Source organism: Amblyomma mixtum, chromosome 3 (genome assembly GCF_055824585.1).
Source record: "Amblyomma mixtum isolate Tamu chromosome 3, ASM5582458v1, whole genome shotgun sequence".
In the NCBI taxonomy this organism is placed as follows: domain Eukaryota; kingdom Metazoa; phylum Arthropoda; class Arachnida; order Ixodida; family Ixodidae; genus Amblyomma; species Amblyomma mixtum.
The window spans coordinates 43,450,539-43,463,505 of record NC_143014.1 but is presented as its reverse complement, the minus strand read 5'-3'; the positions used below and the strand labels follow the sequence as shown (position 1 = coordinate 43,463,505).

Sequence of the window (12,967 nt, the reverse complement as noted above, 5' to 3'; positions counted from 1 at the left end):
CGTCTAAGAGTAGGGGGCTTAAGTCCTTTATGAGTCAATTCCTTAGTGATGAACTATTATAGGAGTAATCTGTACTTTGACCAGGGTCTATAGAATTGGTATTCCTAGCTCTGGCACCCTGAGCGAATATTCGAAAATTGCTTATAGCGAATTGAATATCCTCAACTTTTCGAATAATTGGGACGAGGTTTGAGTAAGTCCCACCGTATTTTTCTTTCACAACTGTTCCAAAAACGGGGCATACACTAACGCCGTATATCATCTTGCTGTGATCAGTATGTTCGGGATGAAGGGTTTAGTGCCGCGACGTGGTCCTTTTGTGTGAAGGTTGTATTCCAACTAACTCGCCAAAAAGCCCCATTGTGTATATAATGCTGATACATGGCTTCTAAGACTGGACGACACGGCAGGGTTCAGGCAAGCTCAACAAACCCTACCTTGATTTTTGCGTACCTCTAGCGGCACTACTGGCACTTCGGTGCTGCGCACGGTTGCTCGTTTGTACGAATATTTTCTCAAGTAACATATATTAGTACAAATATTTGATTCATATTTGATTCGATTGGAATACTACTGTTTCCACACCCCAAACATATATGTAATCTTTATGGGTTCATGTGGAACCACTGGGAAAAGCTTTTACTCATTGTGACTGAAAAAGTGGAGCTGACAGTATCAACTGGATGTCTTTGCAGCTCTTGGATCTGTTCATGGCAGAAGATTGGTCAACGTACTTCCATGACCATGGAAAGGAGACCAGCCGATATTTACGTGTGAATCCAAGCCTCGCATTGCTGCTCCTAGAAAAGGTGCGCGAGGCAGACAAAAAGAAAAATATTTTCTCTTCCTTGAAGCAGAAAGAGCGAGACAAGAAGAAGCTCCAGGAAACTGTGCTCAAGCAGCTGAGGCAGCTGGTGGCATAGGTGACAAGTGCTGTGCCCATGTTTGACTGTAACTGCACCAGCGAACAAACGAATCTGAAACATGTTTTATTGATCGCTTTGGCAACATTCTACTGCTGTGTGACCATTCTTGTATACACTACTAAAAACAGTAACAGTAACTCTGAAGCAAGAGAACGTAGGCTACCATGGATAATAATTCGCTAACATGGAATAATGCAGGGGCACTCGGTGGTACGAGGCCCGAAGTTGGGCGTAACGAGCGAGAAAGACTGCAGCTGAAAGACTGGCGTAGGCGAGGAAGCCAGCCGAGTGGCATGCGGCCCAGGGGCCGTCTTTGGGGTGATGACTAGGGGTAGCATTGGCACTCAGGAGCCATCAGCTGCTATCACCCAAAAGGGGCGAGCTGTCACCAGGATGCTCGGGCGCGCCACTGCGCAGCATGTGGTCCACCTCAAGGTCTGTGCGTGTCGCTGGCCGGTCGAGGCGCGATGCCTTGAGCGCTGCCAGGTACACAGATCGGTGCACCCGCATGTACACTGTGTCGGTTACTGCCTGTACACTGTAGTCCGGCACAAAGGGCTCCTCGGGCACTGGCCAGCTGGAAGGCTCACCTGCTGCCAGGTTCTGTGCCGCAGCACCCTCAGAGGTCTCTGCAAGGGAGGAGGCCACTGTTAGCACACCACTGGGGTGGGGGGGTAAAGGTGGCCAACTACAGTGCACTTCTACCGGTTCCTTCACATTAGCTATATGCACATGTGCAGGCTTATCAATGGATAATAATTAACTTCATGCTAGACTACATAGTTAACAAAATAAGCTGCAGTGAATAAAAATACCCATGGCTTCTGTAAAGATGACCAAAAAGTTGAGAGCAATTTAATTTCTGCTAAAGGCAAACAATCTCTCATTCACACATTGATGGCACCTATAATGCCTGCACGGTGTCTTTTTTCAGTAGCATACTCTTATGCACAGGGTAGCATTTAGCATGTTCACTAGCAGCGATTTTTGGGCCCTAATCTCTCTGCGTTGTGGCCCATCGGTGGGCCACCCCTTAGATTTTCTTGGGTGCAGCGTGACTCACCAGTGAGCCTCTGGCAAAGTCAACTTATTGGAACTGACAACAGATGGCAATACCAACCTGGCATGTGTATTTTTCGCAAAATTTGAGCTGTCTGATGGCTCCATGACGCCCCTCAGTATTCGTGCCACACAGCAGGAATACACGACATGATGCTCACCGGTGACCCATGACACAACGTGTTAACCCATATATGCCAGAACTTCAGAAATTTGAAAAAAACTGCAATGTTTAATTAACTTCACAATTCAGAATCATCTTTCTATTGAAATATTTTTCTCAACACCAACTTTTGAGCCATCCTACAATGTAGGATACTTGGCAAATTTGTGCCCATTATGTGCAGTGAAGCTTCAGAAATTTAACGCTGACTTTAAAATCGCATTTCTCAGCATGCGCGGTGGTTTCCTTATGACAGTGCGCAAAAATTACTTTTCTTGCAGAATTGATTGAATTTCAAAGATGGCATCCAGAAAAAGACTGCTGTATCTTTCCAAACAGCAAAAGTTTAGAACCTCTTGTACCTATGCCAGCAGTTCAAAGCTTTTACACAATAAAATTCTAGAGTTACTGCGCAGAAAAGCGGTGTCCTACATGTCAGACGCTAGACATATACGGGCTAAGTAAACATTCAACAGCACCAAGCAATGCAATATGCAATGAACCATCTGATTTGGGCTTCTTTAGTAAGGTTTGTTGGTACTGTTAAATGAATGTGTGTGACTTATACCCCGGTCAGACGAGCAAGTTTAGTGTCATTTTCAACGAGTGACACTCGCATAAATTAAAAAAAAAAAATCCCCTGTGCTCCTTGGTTTCTGTGGCTGTTGGCTTTTCTCATATTTATAACGAGCCCCTCATTCCCCTTCCCTTGTTTGCTTAATTGCTTAGCGAGGGTCTCGGTTCTGGCAGCCTTGACGCCATAGGAAGCATAAGAGGGTTCTCACACAGCTTCCACCCTCGCCGTTCGATGGCGTTCTACGTCACACCAGCGGTAACTCGGGACGTTCCACGTCCGCCGCTTACGAACGTGGGTGGCGCTGATGAACACTCCGAAGGTTAGGTTATTTGTAAAACATAAATACCCCCGAAAGCAGAAGGTTTGACAGCCGTCGCCGTAGCTCAGAGGTAGAGCACCGGACGCGTAATTCGGAGGTCGTGGGTTCGGATCCCACCGGCGGCATGTGGTTATTTTTTCTTCTGCTTTTCTAATCAATTAGTTTTAAGCGACAACATGTTCAGTAATATTCTTGATCAACACCACAAAAAAAAAATAAATAAATAAATTAAAAAAAAAATCCCCTGTGCTCCTTGGTTTCTGTGGCTGTTGGCTTTTCTCATATTTATAACGAGCCCCTCATTCCCCTTCCCTTGTTTGCTTAATTGCTTAGCGAGGGTCTCGGTTCTGGCAGCCTTGACGCCATAGGAAGCATAAGAGGGTTCTCACACAGCTTCCACCCTCGCCGTTCGATGGCGTTCTACGTCACACTAGCGGTAACTCGGGACGTTCCACGTCCGCCGCTTACGAACGTGGGTGGCGCTGATGAACACTCTGAAGGTTAGGTTATTTGTAAAACATAAATACCCCCGAAAGCAGAAGGTTTGACAGCCGTCGCCATAGCTCAGAGGTAGAGCACCGGACGCGTAATTCGGAGGTCATGGGTTCGGATCCCACCGGCGGCATGTGGTTGTTTTTTCTTCTGCTTTTCTAATCAATTAGTTTTAAGTGACAACATGTTCAGTAATATTCTTGATCAACACCACAAAAAAAAAATAAATAAATTAAAAAAAAAAAATCCCCTGTGCTCCTTGGTTTCTGTGGCTGTTGGCTTTTCTCATATTTATAACGAGCCCCTCATTCCCCTTCCCTTGTTTGCTTAATTGCTTAGCGAGGGTCTCGGTTCTGGCAGCCTTGACGCCATAGGAAGCATAAGAGGGTTCTCACACAGCTTCCACCCTCGCCGTTCGATGGCGTTCTACGTCACACCAGCGGTAACTCAGGACGTTCCACGTCCGCCGCTTACGAACGTGGGTGGCGCTGATGAACACTCTGAAGGTTAGGTTATTTGTAAAACATAAATACCCCCGAAAGCAGAAGGTTTGACAGCCGTCGCCGTAGCTCAGAGGTAGAGCACCGGACGCGTAATTCGGAGGTCGTGGGTTCGGATCCCACCGGCGGCATGTGGTTGTTTTTTCTTCTGCTTTTCTAATCAATTAGTTTTAAGCGACAACATGTTCAGTACTATTCTTGATCAACACCATAAAAAAAAAAATAAATTAATTAAAAAAAAATCCCCTGTGCTCCTTGGTTTCTGTGGCTGTTGGCTTTTCTCATATTTATAACGAGCCCCTCATTCCCCTTCCCTTGTTTGCTTAATTGCTTAGCGAGGGTCTCGGTTCTGGCAGCCTTGACGCCATAGGAAGCATAAGAGGGTTCTCACACAGCTTCCACCCTCGCCGTTCGATGGCGTTCTACGTCACACCAGCGGTAACTCAGGACGTTCCACGTCCGCTGCTTACGAACGTGGGTGGCGCTGATGAACACTCTGAAGGTTAGGTTATTTGTAAAACATAAATACCCCCGAAAGCAGAAGGTTTGACAGCCGTCACCGTAGCTCAGAGGTAGAGCACCGGACACGTAATTCGGAGGTCGTGGGTTCGGATCCCACCGGCGGCATGTGGTTGTTTTTTCTTCTGCTTTTCTAATCAATTAGTTTTAAGCGACAACATGTTCAGTAATATTCTTGATCAACACCACAAAAAAATAAATAAATAAATAAAAAAAAATCCCCTGTGCTCCTTGGTTTCTGTGGCTGTTGGCTTTTCTCACTCGCCTGTAGTGTCATTCGCATCGTGTCACATGATGAACTTTAATGACACTCGCTGCTGAACGCACTCGGCAAGAAGTGAGTTTGGGGAACTCACTTCACTTTTTCCGAGGGGCGAAGTGTATAGCCTCGGTAGCAGCGTTTCAAAATTATAATACAACGTCGGCAATAAAAATGGCGTTTTATTGAACGCAGCTAACTTTTTTTGCCCACTTGTTCATGTAAACTTATTTGCGTTGCCTTTAATACATATACTGCACATATTCCGACATTCTTGTTTTCAGCTGCAATAATGTTTTAGGCAGCCGCAGCGGTATGGCTATGGCGGCTAGCACTGCTTGAAGTGGGATTCGCCCAAATTAGGCAATGTCTCTTCAAACCACCTTTCGTTTCTCTCGAAGGCCCATCGTTGTCTCGGCACTGTGGACGAGCAGCCAATGGTGACAGCGGCGATGCAGAATGCGTTCATCTGCAGTTGTTGTTCGAGATCGCTTATTCTGCTCGCTTGCTCGTCGATGGCTAAACTCGGTATTCGGAAAGATGCTACGCTCGAATGCACATGTATGTCGCCACCACTTTTTGCCAATCAGATTGTGTCAGCTGCGCAGAAACGTTATCGCCGTGGGTCGCCATGATGCTTCAAAAAGTGAAGTACTGCTCCTGGCTTGTCTCGTCTTGCGAAGCCTTTTTTTGTAATCGCCAATATTGCACAAAGCTCCTTGGTAATCATAAAAAATTGCTTGCAGTTTGGAATCTACTGTACATTAACTGTACATTAAAGCTTTGAAGCGCGAAAAGTAATATTTTTTGTGCCTTACTTGAAAAGCCATCGTCACCACCAGCAATTCCGAATGACACTTTATTTTTCCGTGTAGCAGCACGCCCCGAAAGTGTCACTCGTTCTGGAGAAGTGCACTTCGTGAAAGTGTCACTAAACTTGCCCGTCTGACAGGGGTATAATATACCTTAACCAGTTTCATCTTTAAGTACAAGTGAAGCAGCTGAATATGTTTAAACATCACATGATGTTGTTCACATGAGGTGAACAACATCATGTGATCCCACCTTGCAGAATATTGTGCGAAAATGCTATTGGAACAGTAAGCACACACACAAGTTTCAAGGTTCTTTTGGGGAACACTGCAGCTCCTGCTTGGATTTGGAGATAAACGTGTTACAAATACAGTGGACTCTTGTTAACTTCGACTTGCTCAATTCAACTGACACTTTAGTCCTGCCAACACCAAGCACATTTTTTTAGGAAGGCTCCCTACTACGAACGCCACACAAATTGAACAAATTTTCGGTTTCATTAGGGTCTGAATTATTGAAAGTTGAGTATACTGCCTTTCAGCTACTGGATACAAATGGTCACAAGAGTATAAGCACTTTCTCCAGCTTGCTCCTTATTACATAGCGACACTACTGCACCTTGATTACGTTTTAGTTTGTTTCCATGGCACACCCTGGAATCAGATTTTATTTTAAGGAGACACCGAGGACAACTCCATCCAATTACTGTTCTCAGTAAAAATTGCTTCTCCATCTCTCTCCAGCTATGCGGACGTTTGTGCAGCAGCAAAAGACCATTTAACACAAGAAATTTGGATTTCAAAATTTTCCTGCCAGCAGACTCAAACTCGTGATGTCTGTACCGAAAAGGGCAGATTGCCACTGTTTTGAAGTGAATGGCAGTGTAGCATATAGCCTCTGGGATCTAAATCCAAAAATAGGTGCCGACAGTGACACCTGTATTTCGAGTTTCGGTCTTTTTCTAGCTTGCAAAAGCTCCGTTTTTGGTGAGAATGATTAGAATGCTATATCCCATCGATACAGGCCAACCTCTATTTGTCTTCAGAGTCCCTTTAAATTTAATTTTGCAACATACTGTGTTTGCAGAAACGAGAACTCATGACTGGACTTTCCCTTGACCTTCAAAGGAACCAAATAGTTTACACATGCATGAATACAGGTGCCCTGCACCCCTCAGGGACATCATTTGTTGTCTTTAATGTATACCAAATTTCATGGAGACATAAAAACAGCAAGAAATTGTAGACGGAATGCTGCATCTACTAGTGCTGATCAGTAAGTAAATAAATAAGGGTTGCAAACACTGAAAAGCAACAATGCCATGTTAAGCAATGGATGCCAATAAGGTGCCCTCACCTGTGTAGCGGTAGATGGCTGGAATGCCAAACGTGCTGAAAGGGCCTGTCTCGAAGAGTAGCTTCTCGCGGCCCACAGTGACGCTGACCCGTCCTTCGAGCACCAGCACAAAGTAGTCAGCTGGCTGACCAGCGACGTATATGACGGGATCGTCACGTGAGTGCATCTTTATGCTAATGAAGATATTCTGCAGCATCAGCCGCCGCAGCACTGACTCTGAGATGAGGTCTTTCTTGAATGGCTCAACAGCTGCATGAAGGTAGAGAAACATTTCATTGCAATAAATTGAAGTGCTATAATTTGACTCACTTAGAAAGCATCCTTTTCACAATGAGGGAAATGATGCGCCAACACTGTGCATTAATTTATTTTTGTTTTGTTGCCACTAATCACGGAACAGTCGTTCCAAGTGAAACTTTGAAGTGGGTAACTGACTGGCTCTGTAAAAGAAAAGGCAGTGCCAGCTACAGCCAAACATGATATTTTAGACATTTCCTTTCCTCTCTCAAGGCTCAAGTTTTGTGTGCTATGGATGAAGAAAGTGCTGCCATAGGGTACTGTAACTTTACATGATACCAAATTGCCCAAAACCTGCTCTTGCCCAGAAAATTGCATTCAAAAGGTATAAAGTTCTATTCGAATGTCGTGTAGATGTACATCCGCTTACCCTCTAGTTCTGCAGGCTGCAATAGCCACATTCATTAAACGGATCTGAAAGACCATTTTTTTCTGCGCTCTAAGGGAGGATATGGTTTAGGAGGGCATTTCATGGTACACCGATGTGCTAGAGATTCACCTCACTCTATTCATATCAGTATCAATATTTGCCCGAAAGTGATATGAGGAAAAGTGTGCATCACATCTTTTGACAACCTCTTAAGCTCTTTTTTTTTTTTCTGCTTATCAGCAACAGATGCTCAAGGTGAAAGCTGTCAAAGAAATGGCTGGTACAACTGCAATAGTGCCTGAGGCAGGCTGAGATAACGCCTTATTTTGTTTTACTTCCTCTTATCATTCGTTGCTCTTCCTGGCAGAGGCCTGTGACAACAATAATGAAGCAGAGTTCAGGCAAATCAATAGTGAGAAATGAAATTAATCCTAGCACTGTCTGGTCTCGGCTCGCAAAGTCATGGTGCCACGCCACACCTACAACATAATGGTTTTCCAAGTGCAGTGGCTTTCTTCCTACTGGAAAAGGTCTTCTTGATCATGCAAGCAGCCTTACAAGGGGCACCAACCATACACAGCTTCCCTAAGTCAGCCGGTACCTCATTTTTTTTTTTAGCTTTTTGATAACTAATAGCCACAGCAAAAATTTTTGGATTTTATATTAGTGTCCTGTAAGCATGCACAGCACCTTTGATTATCCTTTAAAACAAAGCAGTGTCAATTGATACAGGTATTTGTGGCAATAAAACTACACCTTGAGTTCAACCAGCACTGCATCTGGTTGGTTAAAGCTTTGTTGAAAGATGACCCTCAAGAGGGCTGGCAGGCTATAAATTTCTGGTTTGAATCTGTAGTCTTTCAAGCAAAGCACCACCTTCAAACAAGTAATCTCAAAATATAAAATCCAGGTTATAATTTAGAGATTCTTTTAAAAAGCACATATAAGTACATATAAGCATTGGGTAATGTATACCTCTTATATCCTTTCTGATGCTTTTAAAATTACTTTTTTTGAATGCACAGACACAACAAAAGGTTACCAGAGATGGAATGCAGCCTGATTTTCTTTTAAAAATTTTTTGTTTTGACCCCAAGGGTTTCTGGAAAGCTTGTATATTCCAGATGTTTTCCTGGAGATAAGATCATTCAAACAAGATCATTAAGGATATATTTTTGTTCAGTATTTTTTTTGCCCCCCTTTTTTTTTTAAAATAAAGGGGAAATGAACACAGATTTCAAACTGGGAACAAAAATGCATGTCTGAATGTTTAATACATACATCTGAGCAAAGGTACCAATAGATTTTTCGGAAGGTATGGAGTATATTTTATCCAAAAAACGACACTGCTTCAGTGTATACAATCAGTATGAGAGTTCATTTGCACAACTTTGTTCACTTCTCAGCCGAACTTTTGGAATGCACCAACTGTGTAGCTGATGCTTTTATCTGCCGTCCTGTTGCGTCCTCATGGATGCTTGCAGTCTCTCAATACCAAAGTTCTGCTTTTGACCACTTTGTACCCAGAATGTATTCCTTAATTTTCACGGTACTAGCATGACAAACTAGGCACGTGAGTTTTTCAATCTGTAGCACACTATAAATACCAGTGCTCGCTGTTCATTGCTGTGAACATAGACTGGTACTAGTTACATATTTTACTGCCTTTTTGTTGTGCAAATGTCCGACTTGTGCTCATTTAGCACACCAACACTTACATGGAAAAGGACTGTGTGGTGAACATAAATGATTATACAACTGCCCTTTCTTGCTTTGCTGGCCTCATGACACATGGGCACATGAGGAAACCAGAAGTTCATGCCATTTCTGTTTATCAAGTTGTGTTTAATGTAATCAGTGCTGCATGTGAAATGGAACACCTTGCTGACATGTTACACCAGCCAAGACAAAAGTGTTTGGGCATGACATAATACATTATGACAGATGACATAATACAAACGTAGCCAAAAAGCTAACATAAACATAAATTAAAGAGCTGTAACAGCAAGAAATAGCTGTACCTTATCTGTGACATATGCATAAATAAGAATTCCAGCTTGCTTGCGAGCTAGTTTACTTACAGGTGGCCAAATACTGGAACGTGGCAAGAGCCAGCTGTGGTGCGATGATGTGCTTGCCTTGCCGGCCATAACCAAGCTTGGCAAAATCTGAAAAATCCTGGCGAACTTGAGCTTCTTTTCGTTTCAGCTTTCTCCGATTATCCACTGCAACAAGAAAACTGTGTGTGAGCGGTCCAGTGAACATTTCAGCTACATGTAAACTTACTCAAAACATCCGTCTCATCAATGATTTCAGACTGTAAAATCTCCTCAATGACATCCTCAAGAGTGACCAAGCCCAGAAGTTCGTAGAATGGGTCGCCATCTCCTTCCGTATTGACACGACGAACAAAGGCCATGTGGGACTGCCCTGGAGCATAGAAATAGTTTCAAGATAGCATTCCAACTTTGACTAAACTGCATTAAGGATGCTGAAAGAACTCAACGGCATCCCTTTTCAAAAAAATAAGAAGAAAGAAAAGCAGCAATAACTGTGGTGTACTAAAGATAAGAGAAAGGAGAAAACACAACTACGTGCGCAGTTATCAGCAAGACATTTCACAACTATGATGCACAGGCTTTGGCGCTGGCTCAAAATGTGGATTTAAAGCAGGAGTACCTCTCTTTGCAAAAACTATCAATTGTTTCGACACTATATTCTGCCATATCCCTGCAGAACATACAGGCACCCCATCACATTAATGCCGCTGAGTAGATCAGCAATTTACATTCAGTTTCTGCTGACAGTAGTAGCATCTGTAGCTGTGAATTTCAGAGCGCCTGATTACCATGTGGAAGGCCACATTCTTAATTGTGGCGTTCCTCATTATTTGCCTCTCACCATTCATTCTTTGCACTGTTTTAGAGTACCCCTCATGCGGCTTGCTGCAAACCGCCTCATTTAACTAATTCTAAATCTCAGTAATGTACAAAAACAGCAAGTTAGACTACTCAATCACGGTTACCTTTCTTGAATTCATTGAGCAAGTTGACAAGAGTTTCATCTTCAAAGACAAATGTGAGGGGATGATTGTAGAATTCGCACAATGTCCGAAGAGGGATTTCATCCTCGGGGTCCACGAAGGCCAGGTCCTTTATATTCAGAAGTCCAACAACATTATTGCGGTCACCATCGAATACTGGAATGCGAGTGTAGCCCTGTCCAATGATCTGGGACACTGTTTCAAAGTCTAGAACTGCTGTTACGGGCAGCATGAACACGTCATCCATACGAGTCATGGCTTCATTGGCAGTCTTCTTCTTGAGCTCCAGTGCGCCGCTGATGATGTCCACTTCCTCATTCTCCAGCATGTTATAATCCTTGGTGAGACGGATGTACTCTATCAGCTTCTCCCTGTCATACACATGGCCTATCTCCTCCCCGAGCACCCAGTCAAGGATCTTAGAAATGGGCCAGGACAGTGGAAGTGTGAGCGCCATGAACACCTTTGTGATGAATAGTGTACGTGCACCAATCTGCAGTCCATGCCTGGAGCAGATGGCTTGAGGAATGATTTCGCCAAAAATGACAATGCTGATGGTGGAACCAACAACAGCCACGACACCTGAGGTGAGGTCGTCTAGAAGGATGGTGAGTGTGCTGTTGACAAGCACATTGCCTAGAAGCAGGGAGCAGAGAAGGTAGTTGCCGTGGTTGCGCAGTGGCGCGATCACTTTAGCCCACTTGCGCTCGCTGGGCGTTCCACACGACTCGATGACGCGCAGCTCGGTCTTGTCGAGCGCCATCAGACCTAGATTGAGGCCACTGAAGAGCCCAGACAGCAGGAGGAGACCAGCCAGGATGATGGCCTGCACCCAGACGGGCATGAGCCGGCCCTGGGTAACCAGTGTAACCCACGGCTCGTCCCCCTGGTGCACCCACTTCACATCCTCGCTGAGGGGAGCCTTGCTGCACACGTAATAGCGTATGCCGGCCCCGGGAAGGCTCACCAGCACAGACGCTTTTCCGCCACCCACATTAGTGGCGTGCGCCACAGCCACTGTGGGCACCTCGTCGCAGGCCGAGCCCCTCGGCGCGGCTTCGTGGGTGAATGCGAACGAGCTCTGGTTGGTGAAACCGTTGCCGAACAGCTGCAGCTCCACCGTTGTTCCTGCTGGTACCTGCGTCATGCCCGATTCCAGGGTGGCCACGCGCTCGCCGAAAGCCCGCAGGCCCAGCACTTGCGCCGTCTCGCCGTCGTCCAGCCTGCGAGGCAACCGACGCGAGTCAAACACCGACTGGCTGCAGCGCGTGCTGCTCTTAGCACGTGCGCGGCGTACTGCGCGCGTTCCGGGAGCACCAGTAGCAGCCGCGGCGACAACACAGCGTGCTTTACATACACACGCAAGAATATCGGTTGCCCACCAGCGCGCTGCGGGCGCAACTATGCGCTCTGGTAATACAGCGCTAGCCAGTGCTGCTGTTAGCGCTTCGTTCGGACGCGCGCGCGATTTACTACATGCACCAAAGAAACGAAAGTAAGCACTTACGAGGATTTGGACAGGTTGCGCTTGAGCCCCGTAACGTTGCGATCGGTCGAGCGCCTGCCAGGCCCCAGGTTTCGACGCATTCGAAGCGGGCCGGCGTGCCTCGTCGGCGTCGTGGCGTACATAAGTCTAACCGCTTTTCCTTGGTGCCTCCAACGACCACGGTTGCGCGTGCATAGGTATAGCGAGTCCTGCGAGGTAGCCGCGGGAATAACGCCCTGCACGACAACATCTCCGTTGCTGTCAGCGCGCACTCGAAGCTGTCTGCCCACGAAAAGCTGGCTATGGCACTCCTGACCGTTTTCCAAGCTCTCGCAGGTGAACGCAATCTTGGTCCTGTTGGGCAGCAGTCCCGTGCCTCGCAGGCGCACGGCAACCCGGGAGTTAGGAAAAACTCGGGGAACACGCGCACTGTCAGGATACCACTCAGTGCAGACGGCTTCAATCTTGTCCACGGTGACAAAATCCTCGCGATTCGCGAGCGGCTGGCCGATATATAGCGCGGAGCAACGACTACAAAGCCAGAGAACTAGAAATCTATGAAGCCCATTTCTAGCAGACGCCATATTACGCTTTTACACCATCAACATTGCAGCAGAATGCAGAGGCGTACGATGTCGCCACCGTCGGGTCTACGCGCGCACGCTCTTGCCGCTTGCTGTCTCCGCGCGCGCGATCCTGCCGCCTGCTGTCTCCGCACACGATGCGCGCAGCTGCCTGCCGTACGTGCGAACTGCCGGACGCGCTCGGCGCAGGTTTGTTTTGAGAGA

The 12,967-nt window shown here is 46.0% G+C and overlaps 2 protein-coding genes across 2 annotated transcripts in view; one reads left to right on the top strand and one right to left on the bottom strand.

Annotated features, from left to right (window-relative positions):
* Positions 1-1,008, top strand: part of Sec15 (exocyst complex component Sec15) — a 23,087-nt gene extending 22,079 nt beyond the window's left edge. Inside the window, exon 16 of the mRNA XM_089578927.1 lies at positions 696-1,008. Within this exon, the coding sequence (XP_089435053.1) occupies positions 696-923 (228 nt within the window). The 3' untranslated portion in view covers positions 924-1,008. The remainder of the gene's footprint in view (positions 1-695) is intronic.
* On the bottom strand, positions 971-12,967 carry LOC149349950 (unextended protein-like). Its single transcript, XM_089578926.1, has 6 exons — positions 12,201-12,967; positions 10,676-11,916; positions 9,937-10,080; positions 9,732-9,875; positions 6,984-7,232; positions 971-1,555 (listed from the first exon to the last, which is right to left on the bottom strand). The coding sequence occupies exons 1-6, from the start codon at positions 12,761-12,763 to the stop codon at positions 1,281-1,283; spliced, it is 2,616 nt and encodes an 871-aa protein (XP_089435052.1). The 5' UTR covers positions 12,764-12,967; the 3' UTR covers positions 971-1,280.